Consider the following 21,661-nt stretch of genomic DNA (forward strand, 5'->3'; position numbering starts at 1 on the left):
TTTTATTTTCCCTTTATTCATCCTCTGAACAACTGACTCATGGCATTGAGTTAATGTAATGTAATGTTACAACCCACCCCCCCCTTCCTGTTTCTGCGTCTAAGTGTGTGGATTCATGGCAGACAATGGTCTGAGCTGGAGACATCTCTCCGCAGGGGGTGTGTATTAAGACTGCCTGTTTCAAATGTACAAATGTTCAGTTCTCATTGGTTGGTCTATGTTCCCTTATCCCCCTTCTGTGGCAAGGCTAAGGGGAGTTTCCCTAACTGTATGTAAAACTGTGTCTTGGAATGTAATAAACAGTTTAAGCTCTGCATGGTTAACCCTCAACACCTGTGTGGATTGTCTCGTGATTGAGGGGTTACGGGCTGGGTATGGCTTCTCCGCAGGCTGTGGGTGCATTTGGAAGACAGGAGACAGAGGTCCGGCGGATATGCCCAGCTGGGGTACAAAGATCCGTTTACACTCACTACTTTACATTGTAGCAAAGTGTCATTTCTTCAGTGTTGTCACATGAAAAGATATAATAAAATATTTACAAAAATGTTAGGGGTGTGCTCACTTTTGTGAGATACTGCATATAGCTTCTCAACTTGATCATGCTCATCGGTGGTTCTACCCAGAGGCTGGGTAGAATAATGCTGCTTCAGCTCTAGAGACATATGAATCTCTTCAAAACGTACTTTACCGCCAATCAACTATGGGTCGGGACAGCACTAGTGCGTTATGCATGACATTGCGGATTTTTAATTTTTCTAAAATGCTTACTTGTGGTTTGGTTAATGAATACTCTACTAATGCCCCATTGTGGCATGATCCATGTTTTTGTGAATTTTTGTCGTCAGACTGATGGAGCGTTTTGGACTAGGCACGGGGTAAAATTTGTTTCTCATTATTTTCTTCGGGTGTTTTCTGCTCATTTTCAGATTTTCAACTTTTAATTAACCCTCTACAGCCTATTTTAGTTATATACAACTGCGTCATACTGCGACGGCACAATTCGGGTTGCATAATGTGCTTCTAAAGCCGACTTTAGACTTTGGAGAACTTATTTTGTGATTCTTCGCATTCCAAACTTATTTCTACATACTACTACTCCCTGCTCCATTCTAAAACGGATAGACTCTGTTTCACTGAAGCTCGTTGGCGTTCAGACATCCCGGAGAAGATTTGGCAGGAAATCCTTTCTTTACATGTACCCACTCTTATTTCCTCTAGGTATAAGGTTGATCAAGCTAGATTTCTTTACAGGTCATACTATACCCCCTACCTCCTGTTTCATTTGGGAAAGTTGTCCTCCGGTCTGTTCAGTGGATGGAATATTTTACCATCTGATCTGGGAATGCCCAATCATAAGAGTCTTCTGATCTGCAATGACTGCTTTTATTACCTCATTTACACAACTGCCTAATATATGTAGTCCCGTACGCTGTCTCTTTGGAAATATTAATGATGATACTATCCCTAACTGCGCTAAGCTTTTTCAAGATATTCCATTATACAAGTTGACCTATAAGGTCAGGGGATCCCCCAAGAAATTTCATAAAATGTGGGACCCATGGGTGTCTTCTTACTGAACTGTATCATCTATTGCTCCAGATTAGACATATGAGCCAGGAACCGGGCAGTTTACTTGCTCATGATACTTGTTTACTAAATACTGTATTATCTGGGGGAAAATAATTTGGGATCCCATATGTTGGTCTTCAACTGCATATGTATCCTGCACTTGTATGCTTTTTGATTGATGACAATATGCTATACAGACATTTTTCTTTCAATTTTTTTTTTCTTTTATGATTTTTTGTTTATATGTGTGGGCGAATTTCATCTTCTCTTTCTCTCTTTGTACTTCTATTTTGTACTGAATAAAGTTACCTTTAAAAAAAAAAAAACCAGTGGCAACATGGAAACTGGACCATGGCAATCTTCCAGAATCTAGTGCTCCAGCTACTACTGATAAAAAAAAATAATTTTTATTTTGTATTTGTTATTATTCAAAAATGAAATGAAATGAAGCAAGCATTAAACCAACAGATCAATGGTAGTTTGAATTTATTCTTAAATCTTGAGCCTAATTACTAAAATAATTAAGAAGTCCGGAAAAACAAATACAGAAGGTTAGCAATCAGTGTACTTAATATGGTAGAACCTACTGTTATAAATTACTTTTATCACAACATTTAAGTACATTTAAATCTTTTTTATAGCCAAAACTGTTTTTTTACTTTTAAATATACACAGCAGAAAGTTAAAGGACATCCCTATAAGTGAGGGAAAACCCATTCTTAGTCAGTTTTCACTGGAACAGGTGTCCCTTTTAGAAGATTTCTTCTCTATTCCTGTTTTGGCAACAACTAAAATTTTTATATGCAACCTTTTTTTAAGTCCTGGTGACAGTAGTGATCAGGACCAAAAGTGAGGGTAAATGTCCCTAGCAAGGATCTGCTTAAAACTAAAATACAAAACTTGCCATTTAGATACGCTGTTATGGCTTGTTTATAAATCTGACGGAAGTGAAACGTACAGGCTGCAGTAAAAAAAAAAAAAAAAAAAAAATCTAATTTGTTAGTTTTCTCCAAAAGGTGAAAAATGATCATCTAAATGATTATTTTTAACTATGCTTTTATTTTCTCTGTAGAATGCTCAGGAGATGCACTATTTTCTACTCTTCCCACCACAAACTTAAAATGAAGAAATAAATAGATAAAATGTGTGGCATATACTGAATATATTCCTTTTTAAATTATGCTTTGCTTATGGTTTACCCAGCCTTATCTTTTCATGTTTTCCCAATAGCCAACAGGAATACAATTTAATTTCTACTTCCAGACTAAATTACATTCATTAAATAATTTTTTCCCTTAGTGGGTTCATCCACAAGTTAAGAGAACAAAATAAATTTCCTTAACATGGTCCTTATTTAGAAATTATATGATTATCACAGATAACACAGTTGCTGCCAGTAAGGAGTGCTATATTTAGCTGGTTTATTAAGAATGATAAGGCAGATAATACAAATACATTGCAGTCTGCTCAAAGCCGACAGTGCACATAACACAGGCATCGAGTGACTCAAGTTTAGAAAGCAAAAGTTAAATAAATGTAACATGAGATGCTAAATGAAGTATGAAATTCACTATAACTACAAATATATTGTTCCTTGCATTCATTCTTGTGGTCGGTTGTGTCCATCACCTATTTGTGTTGAACCACAAGAACAAATTTAAATCCATATTAATGTATCTTCCAATCTATTTAGGTGAATCCTCTTTGTTTTTGTGTGGTCATAGACCAAAAAAAATTGGTACTCCAGGAAACATTTCAGTACATACTGTAATAGAGACAATGCACTGACTCTTCTGTAGTGTTTGAACCATCTCCATCCGCAAACGCTACAATTAGGCTGCTGATGAAAGAGTGTTAAAAATACCCTACCTGAAACAACATAAGGGTCAATTCACTAAGAGTTAAATAATGGCCAATAAAATGCTGTAAATCAGCGCTTGTGGTTAATCAGTTTTGAAAGTGCAATTCACTAAGAATTTTGAGTTAAATACCGAATACATTGTTTGTTGGATTTAGCGGTAATTACATTGTACCCCTACTCAGTCACCAAAAATGTGTAAAAGTGAATAAAGACAGTACAAAAGTTTTTGAAAATTCCTTTATTAAAAAAAAAAAACAAGAAAACCTGTCCCCCGATGTAGATCCATCATCAATCACGACGCCACCGCTGGAGTATTTGTGGTGAGCGGAGCTTATTTTTTTTTTTTTTCAAGTCCGGCAGTGGTGTTATGATTGATGCTGGATCTTTATTTTTTTAATAAAGGAATCGTCATAAACTTTTGTGCAGTCCTTATTCACTTTAACACTTTTTTGGTGAATGAGTAGGGGTAGAATGTACCCCATACTCATTGACATAGGGGGGGCTGGGATCTGGGGGCCCCCTTGTTAAAGGGAGCTTCCAGATTCCAATAAGCCCCCGCCTGCATACCTCCACAACCACAGCCCAGGGTTGTGGGGAAGAGGCCCTTGTCCCCATCCTCCGGCACCACCATCGACGTCAACCCTTCCACGCTACGCTCCACGAGCGCTTCAAGCCTCGCTTTCAGATCTCTCTACTGCAGGGTAGTCTTCCCGGTCACGATTAGACTGACATCAGCGAGAGCCGGCGGTGCGGAGGATGATCTATGTGGACAGTTTTACCTGCATACTTAGATGTGCCTATTTTAATCATAAACCATGAGAGTTGTCAAATGTTGTACATTCAATAAATGTAACCATATTGCTACACTTAGAGGAGCCTCTCTTCGCTTTTATACACTGTAGCTCCTGCTGGATTTGGCTTCTAATACCCTTGTGAAGGCTGCCATTTTTGGATGGACAGATTATGGTTACACAACCTATCATATTGCTTTAATCTTTTTATATGGACTATAAACGGAAGGATTTATGAATAAATGGTTGTGGAACGAATCATGTAAATTTGCATTATTTCCTATGGGAAAATTTGCTTTGATATATGAGTGCTTTGGATTACAAGCATGTTTCCGGAATGAATTATGCTCGCAATCCAAGGATATACTGTATATCTAAACCTAAGAGCAAACGTTTAAAGTGGTATTAAAGGTTCAGCTTAAAAAAAAAACAAAACAAAAACAAACAAATATGTCATACTTACCTTACTTAAAATAGTTTTGCACAGAGTAGCCCAAATCCTCTTCTTCTCGGATCCCCCGCTAGCGTTCCTGGCTCTACCCCCTGGACCAGTGCCCCCAATAGCAACCTGCTTGCTATGGGGACACTGATGCGTGTTTGCTCCTGAGCCGCTGCTCTATGCATACATAAGACACATAGAGCCGTGGTTTGGCCCCGCCCTCAGCTCTCTCCTCATTAGATGTGATTGACAGCAGTGGGAGCCAATGGCTCCCGCTGCTATCTCAGCCAATGAGGAGAAGGAGGGAGCTAAGGTGAGTATTATGGGGGCTGTGGGGGGGAGCAGCACACAGAAGGTTTTTTTTTACCTTCATTCATAGGTAAAAAAAAAACCCCGGAGATGGCTTGGTCACAGTATGCTCCCATATGGGGTGACCTTCCCACTTTCCCTCAGCTGGCCCCTTTATGCATGTCACTTATACTGTTTTGTTCAGAAAATATTTCCTCTGTATTACCTATATGACCTACAGATTGTCTTATTTCCTGTATTTTTTGTAACTTTCAAAACCACTCTTCTATAAAAATGTAAAGAATAAAAAAAAAAACAGAAAATCATTGCACTTATGTGCCCTAAACTGAAAATCTGATCAGCTATCCAAGTTTTTTCTGTTAACATACAGAACGCCAGTGCGAGTTGTTCTGTAGTCTTAACACACTCCCTGTCCTTGGATGGCAACACTCCTTCTCCATAGATACAGTGAGCATTGTCACTCAAGGACAGTGAGCATTGTCACTCAAGGACAGGAAGTGTGTAACTAGCAGGATCAACAAGTGAATATCGATCTTAAAAACCTGAAACAAGAAAACCAATGCTGCCACCGTATCTAATGACTGGTAAGCTGCAATATATTATGTTTTTGTGTTTAGATATTTTTAACATCATCTTTCCTTTTGGTCTTTCCCAAATGGAGACTGAAAATCTAAACACTCCCAGGCTGTGGCTCTAAATGTTTACACCTAGTGTTACCAAGTCAGGAATACCAGATTTACCACTCACCCTATTTGGGGGAGAGCACTTCCTTTCACTGACATGCAAGCTTTCTCTAAAAATGGGTGCCACAGCCTGCAGTCATGGGTGTTTACTGTCATAGCAGTGGCTCTACAAGGAGTATGTTTGCAATTGCAAGACAACCATTGCCCTCCTATATTGTGCCATTATAGCTACATGTTGTGAAAATAGGAGGAATATTCTAGAACAAAAGGCAACCAGCTTAGGACGGGACCACTAAATATGCAGTACATCACCATGTTGACCACAGCCCCTGAAACATTTGCTTCTATAATTCGGGACAGCATGTACTATTTGCCCAGGTAGCCAATACCAACAAGAGAGAACTTTGTAAGTTACTTCCAAAATAGTCACGTTAAAAGAACATTTCCCTATCCTAGACCAGACTTTGCTCCAGTCCTCTGGTTCCAGTAGGGTATTTTTGTGCTGCTCTCGTATCTAAACATAGGAGAAATTCAGTTTGGGGGATCCTGGAGAGTTCAAGCAAATATGCCTAAAAATATGCCTAAAAACTGATTTTGTGTATAGAAATTCTGAATTTTTTCCAAGGTTCAACTAGATCCATGCTTAAAGAGGTTGTAAACTCTCTCTTGGAACTTGTATCTATAGGTAAGCCTTTAATAAGGGTTACCTATAGGTACTGTAAATATCTCCTAAACTTGCACCATTTAGGAGATATTTACTTTAAATGCAGCCGATGACATCATCGGCGCATGAGCTCTAAAGGAACGGCCACACTTGCCGTTCCTTCAGAGCCCTGTGCCGTGAACGCCGGCTCCCACTGCCAATCAGATGGCCAGAGGACGCGAGCCAGGAAGCAGGACGGCTGAACATGTCGGCCATCCTGTCTCTGAGCGAGTGGCACTGCGGAGGCTTCGTTCTAAGGTAAGTGTTTCATAATGAGCTAGTATGCGATGCATACTAGCTTAATATGCTTTTGTCTTACATGTTTTTTTTTTTTCATTTTTTTGGGGTGGGTTTACTTTCTCTTTAAGAAAATTTTTTTATAGGTCAAAGTTTCTGTGTCTCTTCTTGTCCTGGCTGTTTAGACCATCTACTCCTAGTATTAGTATTTATGCAATTAACACATATGTTTACTACATCCTAAAGCATACCCTGTTTTCCATGTATCCAAAATAAAAACAAAATTACTCTAAATGTGATGTTTGCATACAAATTATTAAAATGTTTGCATGTGCTTACTTTTTGTCCAAGCATTCCTGGTAGACCCATAAAGCCCTGTGAAAAGAAAAAGAAAATGTATAAACATAATTATTTATTATATCTTGACATACTGTCATGACATTAATACTTTGTGTTCCAAAGTTTTGTGGGTTTTTTTTGTGTTCCAAGAAAAAAAAGGATGTTGGGGGAGCCACTAGATACTGCCAAACCTAGTCTTTCATAATAGAGTATTTTCTGAGGACACAAAGCTCTGACAATATTTTTACTTTCCACCACCAGTTGCCTGATTAAACAATGATGCCTTACAAATGATACAATTTGATATTGAAGATATTGGTAAGCAGCTATATCAGTTGTCTGTCTCTTTAGAGTGCAGTAGGTTCCCTACAGGTATTGTGGTGAGTGGCCGACTGGAAAAGGGAGTTTAACACCATGATACCATTAAGCGTGCAATCAGGTTCTAACAGACTGTCACTAAGGAGGAAACCTGACATCAGATAGCACAGAGGAAGTGGTCTACACACCAGACATTCTCCTTTCCTAGGCACAGACTATTTTGTGGCTAGCTTCACACATATATATGTTAATTTTCCTACCTGTTCACCTTTGGGACCCAATTCTCCTGGATCTCCTTTTGCACCCTGAAAGTAACACAGATAAGAAATCAAACATCAATGTTACACTATCTGTTGAGCTATCTTTAATAAACTTAATTTCCTTGTCAAAAACCAAAAGTGGACTAGACCAATTGTGGTATCCAGGCCAGTTATTTTATTATACAGTATATGTAAGTCTCAATAGCAGAATATTCCATAACCGTGTATGAAGTATCAGTGGATGGTGGGCATGAAAAATGTATGGCCATGGCTTAGAGGGTAATGTATGCACAGGAAGACTATGGTAGAAATGTAAGTATATAATTTAAAATACCTGGTCACTTTGCTGATTAGAAAGAAAAATATAGCACAATAATTTATCTTTGGAAATAAGACTTTTTGAAAAATAGAGGGAATTTAATTTGGGGAAAGAGGGAGGAGACAGAGAGAGAAGGAAGAGGGAGGGGAAAGAAAAGAGGAGGGGGGATGTGGAATAAAAGAGAGCTTATCAGATAACCCATCTGATAAGTGTTAACCTAACAGCATCCATCTGCTAGAAATTTGCCTGTCCACATAAAAGCATGCAACATTGTCAACCTATTCATATAATATGTCCAGATGTAGCAACATCAAAACTTTCTTTTTTATAATTTTTCGTAATCTATTTAAAAACGAAATTGTACAAATAAACACTTAATACATGATTTCTAATAAGAAGGTCCAGCACTCTTGATGGACTGTTGACTGCTTCTACAGACTGAAACCAAGATGGTTCCAACACTGCTAGCAGGAGAAGAATCAGAAAGTCCCTACTCTGAATCATTTAACTGTGAATGTGATCTAATATTCTGCAATTCAGGTTTATTCACAACACAAGCTATCTGCAACATAGCAGTAAATAACCTTCGAGATTACGTGGCTCTGTTCTCTCAAGCTCACCACCTACTAACTGCAGGTGGGAGATCTGAAATATTGAAAGAAATATATATATTTGAATTGTTTATTTTTATCAATTTACAAAATGCAAAGTGAGCAAACCAATCAATATTTGGTATGACTACCCTTTGACTAAAAAATCGGCTTCAGCTCTTACACTTGCACACTTTGTACACTTGCACAATTGTACAAAGGATTTTGTAGGATTAGAGTCAGGTGTATGATTAACCAATTATACCAAGTAGGTGCTAAAGATCATCAATTTCATATGTAGGTTGAAACACAGTCATTAACAAACAGAAACAGCTGTGTAGGAGGCTTAAAACTGGGTGAGGAAAAGCCAAACCTTGCTACTATGGAGAGGTTTTGGAAGACAGTTTCATGTCACAGGTCATACACTATGACAAGACTAAGCGCAGTAACAAGACACAGGATTTATACTTCATCAGCAATGTATCTTCCAGGCAAAGATTTCAACGCAAACTGGGGTTTCAAGATGTGCTGTTCAAGTTGTTTTGAAGATGCACATAGAAAAATGTTGAGGGCTATAGATGCAGTGGTCTGCCAAGGAAACCTAATGCAACAAATGAAAGACACATCATGCTTATTTCCCTTCAATATGGGAAGATGTCCAGCAGTGCCATCAGCACAGAACTGGTGGAAACCAGTGGGACCCAGGTTCACCCATCTACTGTCTGCAGGAAGTCTGGGCAGAAGTGGTCTTCATGGAAGAATTGTGGCCAAAAACCAGAGGTGGAAACAAGGCTAAATGACTCAATTATGCACAGAAACATAGGAACTGGGATGCAGAAAAATGGCAGCAGGTGCTCTGGAATAAAAAGTCAAAATGTGGAATATTTGGCTGTAGTAGGAGGCAATTTGTTCACCAAAGGGCTGTAGAGAGGTACAATGATGAGTGTCTGCAAGCTACAGCGAATCATGGTGGAGGTTCCTTGCAGGTTTTGGGACATTTTGCATTTCTGCAAATGGAGTTGGAGATTTGGTCAGGATCAACGATGTCCTCTATGCTGAGAAATACAGGCAGATATTTATTCATCATGCCAAACTATCAGAGAGGTGTATGATTGGCCCCATTTTATTCTGCAGAAATACAAAAACCACCAGCATACAGCCAATGTCATCTTCAGCATAAAGAAGAACAAGGAGTCCTGGGATGCCCCCCCCCCCCCCCCACAGACCCCTCAACTCAACATTGAGTCTGTCTGGGATTACATGAAGAGAGAGAAGGATTTGAGGCAGTTTACATCCACAGAGCATCTGTGGTTAGTTTTCCAAGACATTTGGAACAACCTACCTGCCAAGCTCCTTCAAAAACTGCATGCAGGTGTACTTAGAAGAACTGATGCTGTTTTGAAGGCAAAGGGTGGTCACACCAAATATTGATTTGATATGGATTTCTCTTCTGTTAACATACATTCTATTTTTTCCATTGATAAAAATAAACAGCATTTTTTGACACCTGCCCAAAACTTTTTAATGGCAGTGTATACAGATAGATTTTATATATATTTTTTTTTTTCTATGACAACATTTCAAAAAACCTGGAACCCTTGGATCAAGTGCTACCTATTTCCTACCTTTCACCACAAGATAATGCTAAGTATAAGATAAGATGAGCTATACTGGTACAGGAAGAGATTAATGACCATTGAGTCCCTATTTTTCTAAACCCAGTAACCGATACTTTCGGGGGCACTTTTGGTAAATAGTTTGAGGGCCCACAGATCCTCATACGTCATCACATTTTTTAAGACCTTACCTTCATACTGTTATCAATGTACACTTTAATGTATACCCGGTAGCAATGCATGGATACAAGCAAACATTTTGGTTGTATAACAAACTTTTTGCATCTCCCACTATGATAAGTCTATGTACATTGTAGCAGATGCAAATTTATCATATAGTAAGGGTCCTTTCACACAGGACGGAGTCTGTTCTGCTCAGCGGGGGATCGATCTGCTGATCCCCGCTGAGCAGGTGGATGACGGCTCCGTCTCCACTCTGTGTGCGGAGACAGAGCTGTCAGATCCCCGCTGTCCTCTATGGGGAGATCGGATCCGCCAGACGGATGGAAAATAGGGTTTCCATCCATCCGTATTTCACAGACAGGATCGGAGAGCAGCGGGTGTCAGCGGACATGTCACCGCTGACATCCGCTTCCCCATAGAAATGCATGGAGCATCTGATCAGGTCTGCCTGAAAAACTGACAGGCGGATCGGATCCGATCACCCGTGTGAAAGGGGCCTTATGTCAATAAAAACAAAATCAATTTTTTTTAACATGAAACAAAGAAAATATATCCATGTAATCGTTTCAAATACACACACTGCGTTTAGCACAAGTAGAGAACAATTAAGCCCAGAAAGACCTGAGTTAGCAAGGAGGAAATCTATCATTTATAAACTGACATGTGTCATATGGAGCAGTGCCCATGAACAGATAATCCTCAATACCAGTATGTCCTGCTTTGTGCACTTGTAATTTATCCACCAATTTTAAAGGAAAAGATCCATAAGCCGCACATCATAAAAGAAGACCCATGTGCATAAAGTGAGATGAATTGCAGCCTCAGCCCGGACTCCATCCAGGCCAAACCCCTAATGCATTTAGCTCCGCCCCCTGGAGGTTAATCATTATTAAGCTCCAAGGGGCAGACCAAAACCTGTTGGGGCGTGGCCTGGCTGGAGTCTGGGCTGAGGCTGCCATTCATCTTACTTCATGCACATGGGTCTGCTTCATGATGGCTGGCTTATGGAAATTTCCCTTTGACATTGCTGCAGCTTGAAACTAGAACAAGCTCCCTGTCTCTACCTGCACTCACAGCGGTCTAGTTGGACCTCTCTACCTGAGTGGCACCTACATTTTGTCTTTTTGGGCCATAATTTATCCACCAGTTACAGTATGGCAGAATAGATTATCAGAAGCAGTTCAAATAGCAAAACAAAAGTTGAATAACAGTAGATTAATAGAGAATCCCACAATCTACAGGATTCCTTTCTTATCATTCAGCACAGACTCTGGTTAGTACTTAGACAGAAGGACTGACCTTTTCTCCTTTAATGCCAGGAAAACCCTTAAAGAAATGGCAGACAAATTATCTAAATGTGCAACAGAAACAGAATATCAAACATGCTGCTGGTAAATACACAAAGAAAGAGGAAATACACACTTGAGTGAACTCCACCTTGCTTAGCCCTAGTAGTCTTAAGTATCATGATATATTCTATATTGGTACTCCACAGTTCAGTGTATGTTCTCAGCATGCCTAGGGGCCTGGATAATTTAACTCCTGTGTTCATGCATGGGAGTTGTATCATTGTGGGCTGGCCAATTAACATGGCTGAACACTCTGATCCCAGAAGAAGACTGACAAATGTGTCAGAGGCAGCAGTGGAGTGAAGAGAGAAGTCAGCCACCCTGCATGGGACCTGGAAGCCAGTGGCAGTCACTGTAGTTGCGGAGCCTACTACAATGATTTCCAGCTTCTGCAGGTATCTGCCATAAACATCAGCTTTAACTTTTAAAAAACCCCCCTTGGGGCCCTTTCACACGGGTTGCATTCTGTTGTGATCAGCAGGGGAATGGATCAGCTCATGGATCCCCTACTGATCAAAGCAGAGTGGGCAGATGACACATCTGTGCCCACTCACTTTCTGCGGACATAGGCCATTTTGTGCAAATGACAGCTGAGAGTAAATGAGCTCTGCTGTGTGGTGCTCCTGTTGCCCCTGTTGATGGGCTCTGATACGAAATGCGTTGGAAGGAGCCTACACCTGTGATGTCAATACGCCCACTGAGGAGGCCTGCCAGCAAGACATATGGTTTCTATGTGCATGAGATTTTCTTTTAATATGTGAGTACCTGTCAGATTTTAATAAATATTTGCCTAGCAGTTTTCACACTATGTGTGGGCCCTGCTCTTTCTTTCGAATGTAATTGATGTATGCGGCCCACCTGAGTTTGTTATCTGGAATTCGGTTTGCCTGACCAGTGGGGGCAAACAGGGCTTTTGGAGCAGCTGGCCTGGTTACATGCTGTATTGATCTCTATCGTCTGAGATCCATAAGATGATAGAGGCACATTTGTGGTAGAGGATCACAAGATTTTTTGTAATGTTCCTTGCACAATCTTACATTCAGGAAACCCTAGGCTGAAAGTCTGAGAATTTGACCTTGTAGATGACTAGATTCTTTGATGTTTCTAGTGCTATATTGAAATACAAGAGACAAAGAAAGAGAGACCCATTGATTGCCTATGGTTTGAAAAACACCAACAGAGGTATTAAGGCAGAGGTAGAGGCAGCTTGGGGCAAAATATCACACAGAATTATTCCTAAATGTTTAATTAACTGACACATATAGTATTTGTATCCTTACTACATTTTATCCCAACTCTGGTAATAAACAGCTACTGGTAAAACAACACTTTTCAATATGCTAGCCTGGGAAAGTCATACAAAATCTAAAGATTATTGCTATTCCCTATTACAGAAACCCAAAATTACTGAAATACTGTTTTACATAAATGGTATGCACTTGAAATGACAATATTAATGACTGTTTTAGCTTGAAATGTAATCTGAATGACACATGCTTTGGCATCTGTGTTATGGATGATTGAATATTCTGAATTCAAGTTAGCAGGTACAACAGCCTCTACATATATTAAGTCAAACATAGTGATGCCCGAGCACCATATCAGTTCACTTATACATTTCCAAAAAAAAAAAAAAAAATGTACAGTGTTATACTGCAAAGCACAGGAGTGTTTTCTTGTAGAACATGTGATAACATTTCAGGATGTACAGTGGGGAAAATTATTATTTGATCCCCTGCAGATTTTGTAAGTTTGCCCACTTACAAAGAAATGAAGGCTCTATAGTTTATATCATAGGTGTATTTTAAATGATAGAAACAGAAAAGCAACCGAAAATCCAGAAAAAACTCATGATACAAATGTTATAAATTGAATGTTACATATTGAGTTGCAATACTTATTTGATCCCCTACCAACCAACAAAAATTCTGGCTACGGCCTTATTAAAAACTTACCTATAGGTACAAGTTATAAGAGAGGGTTTACATGCTCTTTTAATCCTACAGAAAATGTATGGAGCGATCTGAAACTTTGAGTTGCTAAGCGACAGCCAGGAAATCTTAAGGATTTAGAGAAGATCTGTAAAGAAGAGTGGACAAAAAATCCCTCCTGGGATGCGTGGAAACCTGGTTACCAACTACAAGAAATGTCTTACATCTGTGCTTGCTAACAAGGGTTTCTCCACCAAGTACTAAGTCATGTTTTGCTTGGGGATCAAATACTTATTTTACTCACTGAACTGCAACTCAGTTTATAACATTTGTATTGTGTGTTTTTTTTGGATTTTTGGTTGATATTCTGTCTCTATAATTTAAAATGTACCCATGATAAAAATTATAAACCCTTCATTTCTTTGTATGTGGGTAAACTTGCAAAATTTGCAGGGGATCAAATAATTATTTTCCCCACTGTAGTTGTTTTCTTGAAGTGAACCCGTCATGGCTTGACAAGTATCCAGGAATACTGCCAAAGTACAGATGTATGTCCTTCTACCACATTGTTAGCTTAGATGTTTTTTTTTAGGCTACGAAGGAGTCATTTACAAAAAGGGTTAGAGGAGAACAAAGCTTTATCTGCATCATACTTGCATTGTACATACATTCACTCTATATTTTGCCGTCTATCATGCAGTGCTGTGGTAATTATTAAGTCTAATATTTCAAATCAGGCACATTTTAAGCTCATGCTTACTTGCTATATACTGTACTTGGTAGAGTGTGAAGTATTTCAAAGCTGTATCTCTAATAAAATTCTGCCAGAAGTGACATTGGCTTTCTATAATTGATTATGTCAGTACTCCATTTCCAGTGATAAGCAGAAAGATTTTTTTTATCAGCAATGTAACTAGAGCTGAATGTCAGGAACAACTTGTGTACAGCAGAAATAATTGTGCTACCCATTATATTCTCAAAGGCATATACTGTATAACAAACCTTGGGGCCCATTGGTCCTCTTGAGCCAGGCGTGCCAAATGATGCAGAATCTCCCTTTTCACCCTTTGGATTAAAGAAATAAAACATGTTAAGGGGATCACATAACACTCAAATAAGTATATGGTAGTCCACTGCGCAGTAACAATCCTGACTTTAGAAAACTCTAAACCCATACCGTAGGATGTATACTTTCCTAAAGTAGAACTATGGCTGGGTTATGGACGTTCAAATATTTATATATTTTTAACAAGCAATGAGTATGCTTTAAGCCAGGGATCCTCAAACTACGGCCCTCCAGCTGTTGCGGAACTACACATCTCATAAGGCATTGTAAAACTCTGACATTTACAGATATGACTAGGCATGATGGGAATTGTAGTTCCTGAACAACTGGAGGGCCATAGTTTGAAGACCCCTGCTCTAAGCTCTCATTGACCACTGTAGCTGTAGGTGCTGCAAAGCAAATCATCCTTGAAGTTCACAGTGAAGTTACATAGTTACATAGTTAGTGAGGCTGAAAAAAGACACAAGTCCATCCAGTTCAACCTATGATGTGTGTGTGTGTTTGCTTTTAACCGTACATTGTATACCCCTGTATGTTGTGGTCTTTAAGGTGTCCATCCAATAGTTTTTTGAAACTATCAATGCTCCCCGCTGATACGACTGCTTGCGGAAGAGAATTCCACATCCTTACCGCTCTTACAGTGAAGAACCCCTTACGCACTTTAAGGTTAAACCGCCTTTCCTCTAGTTTTAGTGAGTGGCCACGTGTCTTATTGTATTCCCTTACTCTGAATAGTTTGTTCCTTATGCTAGGGTCGCCAGTACAGTATTTGTACATTGATATCATATCCCCCCTCAATCCTCTCTTCTCCAGAGAGAATAAGTTCAGTGCTTGTAGTCTTTCCTCATAGCTGATGTCCTCCATTCCCCTAATTATTTTTGTTGCCCTTCTCTGGACTTTCTCCAGTTCCAGCACATCCTTCCTGAGGACCGGTGCCCAGAACTGGACAGCATACTCCAGATGTGGCCGGACCAGAGTCTTGTAGAGTGGAAGAATAATCTCTTTATTTCTGGAGTGAATCCCCTTTTTTATACAACCCAGTATTCTGTTGGCTTTGCTTGCAGCGGCTTGGCATTGCATGCCACTTCCAAGCCTGTTGTCTACCAGTACCCCCAGGTCCCTTTCCATCCTAGACTCACCCAGAGGTTCCCCCCCTAGTGAGTAGCTTGCTTTCTGGTTTCTGGCCCCCAAGTGCATTACTTTACATTTTTCTACATTAAATCTCATCTGCCATGTAGTTGCCCACCCCGTTATTTTGTTCAGGTCTGCTTGCAAGATTTCCACATCCTGCATAGAAGATATTGGCATGCCTAATTTAGTATCATCTGCAAATACTGAGATTGTACTAGATATCCCCTCCTCTAGATCATTTATGAATAAATTAAACAGGATTGGTCCCAGGACAGAACCCTGGGGGACCCCACTTTCCACACCCGCCCAATCAGAGTACTCCCCATTAATCACCACCCTCTGGACTCTCCCCTGGAGCCAGTTCTCTATCCAGGTACTCACCTTATGGTCCATACCTATCTTCCTTAGTTTGTACAGTAAGCGTTTGTGGGGAACGGTGTCAAAGGCCTTTGCAAAGTCCAGATACACCACATCCACAGGCTTACCTTTATCTAAATGGCAGCTCACTTCATCGTAGAAGGTTAATAGATTGGTTTGGCATGAACGATTTTTCATGAATCCATGCTGATTACTACTAATAATACCGTTTTCATTACTAAAGTCTTGTATGTGGTCCCTTATCATCCCCTCCAAAATTTTGCAGACTACTGATGTTAGGCTGACCGGCCTATAGTTACCCAGGATATATCTCGGCCCCTTTTTAAATATTGGTACCACGTTGGCTTTTTTCCAATCAGCTGGCACCATACCTGTCTGTAAACTATCCTTAAAGATCAAGAATAATGGTCTGGCAATCACCTGACTGAGCTCATTTAGAACCCTTGGGTGCAAGCCATCCGGTCCCGGGGATTTATTTATGTTAAGTTTCTCTAGTTTAGCTCTAAGTCTATCCTCTGTTAGCCATGGCGGCACTTCCTGAGGTGTATTATTTAGTTCGGCCTTACAAGCGGGGTTCGTGTAGCCCCCCGATTCCTTTGTGAAGACTGAAGAAAAGAAATTATTTAACACTTCCGCCTTTTCTCTGTCCTCAGTGGCCATTTTTCCTTTATCATCTTTTATGGGGCCAATGTGTTCTGGCCTCGCTTTCTTACTGTTTATATACTTAAAGAACTTCTTGGGGTTCTTTTTACTCTCCTCCGCTATATGTCTCTCGTGTTCTATTTTAGCCGCCCTGATTTCATCTTTACATTTCTTATTACACTCTTTGTAATGCTTGAATGCTGCCAATGACCCCTCAGTCTTGTATTTTTTGAAGGCCTTTTCTTTAGCTCTAATATACATTTTTATGTTGGAGTTTAGCCACCCAGGGTTTAGTTTTGCTCTTTTAAATGTATTTCCCTGTGGAATGCACTGGCCCACCCCCTTGTTAAGTATGCTCTTGAAGCACTCCCATTTTTCCTCCGTGTTCTTTGTTCCCATGGTTCTATCCCATTTGATATTTTCTAGCAGCGAGCGCAGTTTAGGGAAATTGGCTCTTTTGAAATTCAGTGTCCTTATATTACCCTTGTGTTTCCTATTACTGTAATTAATACTGAAACCAATTGACCTATGGTCACTGTTCCCTAAGTTGTCCCGTATTTCTATATCCGTGAGCAGGTCTGTATTGTTGGTAATCAGTAGGTCAAGTACCGCATTGTTTCTTGTCGGTGCATTCACCATGTGACCCATGAAATTGTCCTGCAAAACATTTAGGAACTGCCGAGCCTTGGCTGAATGCGCGGTTCCTTCTGCCCAGTCTATTCAGCAGGGAATCTCTCAACTGATCCTTGCTGAGCAGCCGGATGACAGGTCCATGTTCGCTTCGCTATGTAGAGCAGACACGCACAGTTTCTGCTGTTCTCTATGGGGCGGTCGGATGTAAACGGACTGTCTGTCCATTTTCATCCGACTGTCATGCGATCTGTCAGACGGATGGGGAACGGATCCCCATCCATCTGTTTTCAGTGGATAGGAGCAGATCTGATACTGGTTGGAGTCAGTGGATAAATGAGAACAATGGGTGGTCTGATCGGGTCTGCCTGAAAAATGAACGGGAGGACCCGAATGGTCTGCTGGTGTGAAAAGGGGCCCTAGAGATTATAAGGCTGGCAGGCTGCCAAGTCACTGCTTTGGGGGAGCTCAGTGATCTCAGTTGATTTAAGTGAAAGTGGTTTTGTTGTGAATTTTGAGGATGATTTTCTTGGCTTTGCCTATAGCTTTTGAAGTCAGCAAAGGCTAGTTTTAAAGCCAAACTCAAGCTGATGTTACATGTACCCATGAATTTGGGGTCCCTCTCTGCACTGCATTGGTTTAATGCTCTTTTACCTAGAGGGGAAAGGAATAAGTATAAATACTTTCATTGTTCATTGCTCTCTCGGCAGCCGGTGCTCTCCTCTGCTGTCAGATGATCTGAAATGGCTTCTAACCATCCTCCTGTACAAGGCAGGACTGCTGACCCTGCATTGTGCATGATGACATCAGAAAGATGTGACCAGCTGGGCAGTGAAGTTAGTTGCTTTGGGGAACTGATCACACAGAAAGGAGGAAGCCTGCAGGAGTGAGGAATAAAGGAAATATTTATACTTACTCCTTCCTCCCATCCCATAACCAAATGAGCATGTAACCTCTGCGGAGGGAAGGGCACTGCATTGGTACATTTAACAGTAGTTCAGGGGGGTGCTATAATGCTCATTTATTGTTTCCTATGAATGTGTAAACATTCAGATATACATAGTGTAAGACCGGCTACAGTCCAACTTTAAAGGGGATCCATGTTATTAATACAAAGTAAAAGTGTGAAAACCGCCACATTGTAACACCTATGTTCTAAAAGTCCAACACCAGGAAGAAATTCTATACTTGCAGTGAGCTCCCTCTTCACTTCCTGCACTCCAAGGGTTGACTGCTCATTATGTCTAGGGCGTAGAGCAGGGGTATCAAACTCAATTTAGTCAAGGGCCACACCAGCAATATGATTGCCTTCAAAAGGGCCAGTTGTATTTGTAAGACTAGATGTCCAGAGCATGCCCTACCATTACATAAGACGTCAGGAGCCTCCCCACCATCAGAAGATGAGTCCCCCATCCTCCCTTACATTACAGTGCACCACCCGTACCTTGTGCTGCTGCTGGGAAGAAGCTAGAGGCAGTGCTGGAAAGCAGATAGCACAGGGTCTGGAGGAGGGCTGGAGCTCTTCTGCAGCTGCAGGAGAGGTGCGAGGGCCACAAGAAATGGCCCTGAGGGACGGTTTTGGCCCGCGGGCCTTGTGTTTGACACATGTGGCGTAGAGGAACAGGCTGGATTTTTTACCCTATCCATATGCTGGACGGGCTTAGTGCTGTCCTCTTCTCCCCGAAGCTCCAGTCTGTGGATGGTCATTTGGTATCACATAAAATGCGACACTTCTAAAGCATGGAATGAGGTAGGTATTTCGCCTTATTCCGACACTTCTAGACATAATGAGCATTTAAGCCTTGCAATGCAGAGGGGTCCACTGGAAAGACAGATTTTTTTTTATAAATCCTTGAGTTGGGCGTTCCGCTAAACAAACTTATAACAAGGTATACCGTATAATATATTGCAAGGCCCTATTATATCTGGGGCTTTGGAATCAACTTAGTTAGAACTGGCACCTTTAGTTTTTTCACTGTTGAAGGTTTCAAGTCGGGACTGGACAAACTCTACAATTCTTTCTATTGCTTAGTGTAAATGTGACAGGAAGAAGGGATTAAAACTGCTGCAGCCGTAACGATGATGTAATGATAATATTAATTTATTGTGTACAAATCTGTAGCCATTGCATATTTGTTTATGAGGAATGTGATGAAAGCAAAATTTCTTACTCATTATAGCACTTGGTTTCCTCTAGACCAGTGGTCCTTAACCACTTTGTATCTGGGCCAATTCTGACACTTCGCTCCTACATGTAAAAAAATCGACTTTTTTTTTTCTAGAAAATAACTTAGAACACCCAAACATTATAAATATTTCTTTAGCAGAGGCCCTATAGAATAAAATGATGGGTGTTCCATTTTTTTATGTCACATGCTATATGCGCAGCAGTTTTTCAAATGCAATTTTTTGGGGAAAAAATACAGATTAATGAATTAAAAAAAACAAAAACACAACATTTATCCCAATTTTTTTGTATAATGTGAAAGATGATGTTACACTGAGTAAATGGATACCTAATATGTCACGCTTTAAAATTGTGTCTGCCCGTGGAATGGCGGCAAACTACGGTCCTTAAAATTCTCCATAGGCGTCGCTTTAAATACCTTTACAGGTTGCCAGTTTACAGTTACACAGGAGGTCTGGTGCTAGAATTATTGCTCTCGACGTTCTCTGACATTCGTGACAAAACCTCACGTGTGGTGCAATCACCGTTTACATATGTGTGCGGGAGTATCGTATGCATTCGCATTTGCGCGTAAGCATGGGGGATTAGGGGTGCTTTAAAAAATGTTTAATTATTATTTTCTACCAAACTTTATTTTTTATATATTTATATATTTTTTGGATTAACTTTATTGCGATCACAAGGGATGAACAACCTCCCTTTATCGAGAGATCGGGGGTCTATTAGACCCCAATTCTCTCCTCTTGCTTCCAATGCAGCCGACCAGACACAGATCGGACTGATCAGCTGCTTTTCTGGCTGCCAAAGGCCAGGTGAACAAAGAGCCACTCTAATTACTTCTGCTACAACGAGAATCGCCGGTAGCAAATTTTCATACCAGGATGATGCCTGTAGGTGCAGGCATCATCCCGGTATAACTACTGCAACCCGAGGACATCCATGGACGTATTGCGGGCCGCAAGTAGTTAAACTGCGGCCCGTGGGCCAGACGTGGCCTTTTGCTTGCCTTTATCCAGTCCTTGGGGTATTTTTTCTCCCACTGATACAATACAATATTCATTTCACTGACACCAACAATAGGGCATAATTCCTGGTGGTGACATCAATGACCACTATTTCTCCCATTGACACCAACGATGGGACACATTTCCGCCCACTGACACGAACAATGGGGATCTATTTTGCCCACTGACACCAAAGATGGGGCAACATTTCTCCCACTGATACCAACAAAAGGTCGCTATTTCTCCCACTAGCACCAACGACGGTTTTCCTTTTCCTCCCCCTAATACCAACGATGCATTGTTTACACCAACTGATGCCATGACTATTTCTTCTTCCAATGGCCACAGTCCGGCCCCCCTAAAGTCTAAAGGACAGTAAACTGGCCCTTTGTTTACAAAGTTTGGAGACCACTCCTCTAGACAGTAAATATGACAAGACAGGATAGGAAAGTTGATTTCTGGAATATTTTGAGATTAACCAACATTATGTACACAATAATATTTAAAGAGTGCCTACCTTCTGTCCCATTGGTCCTGATGGTCCTAAAGGACCTGGCATTCCCGGAACACCAGGTGGACCAGTCCTTCCCTAAAAGGGAAATGCAGAATTAGCTAGTTCACAAAAATATAAAACGAATATGCATTGTAAATAACTAGATAATACACAGTTACAGAAGAATACCTTTATATGATGGGAAATGTTTTAGGTTAACATTTATTAACCAAATCCATTTGTAAACTATAACTATCTATTCTTAAATATGATTTATTTTGAAAATACATATTTCATCTGACTTCAATATTGGGTAAACAGATAAAAAGGCATATTCAGTATAGTCAATCACTGCTCTGCAAAAACTGAAAAGCAAATTGGATTCACTGATGTAACAATATCTTCTTAGACGTCTAGATCTGAGGAAACACTTGGCTGCCTTGTACCATGCAGTAATTCTCTGTTCTGTTAGAGCTATCACAGGATGGTTTATTAATAACTTCTTCTTACCCAGTTTCTAAATCTGATCACTTCCGACGGCAAGAGGATGTGTGTGACGCTGCATAGCATGAGAGAGGGTCCCATGCTATTTGTAGCTGACCAGTATGGGATTTACCATGTGAATGTCTAGA

The 21,661-nt window shown here is 40.4% G+C and overlaps 1 protein-coding gene across 2 annotated transcripts in view; it reads right to left on the minus strand.

Moving 5' to 3' along the window:
* The window catches only part of COLQ (collagen like tail subunit of asymmetric acetylcholinesterase), a 158,176-nt gene that overhangs the window by 28,999 nt on the left and 107,516 nt on the right, over window positions 1-21,661 (minus strand). Inside the window, exons 6-10 of one of the 2 annotated variants that reach the window (XM_082259199.1) lie at window positions 21,054-21,125; window positions 14,500-14,562; window positions 11,517-11,543; window positions 7,510-7,554; window positions 6,932-6,967 (exon numbers count right to left, since the gene is read on the minus strand). In XM_082259199.1, coding sequence (XP_082115325.1) covers window positions 6,932-6,967; window positions 7,510-7,554; window positions 11,517-11,543; window positions 14,500-14,562; window positions 21,054-21,125 — 243 coding nt within the window. The remainder of the gene's footprint in view (window positions 1-6,931; window positions 6,968-7,509; window positions 7,555-11,516; window positions 11,544-14,499; window positions 14,563-21,053; window positions 21,126-21,661) is intronic. The other variant, XM_082259200.1, reaches the window with a different exon arrangement.

The sequence above is a fragment of the Pelophylax lessonae genome (genome assembly GCF_965119305.1).
Source record: "Pelophylax lessonae genome assembly, chromosome: 5".
NCBI classification, from domain to species: Eukaryota; Metazoa; Chordata; class Amphibia; order Anura; family Ranidae; genus Pelophylax; species Pelophylax lessonae.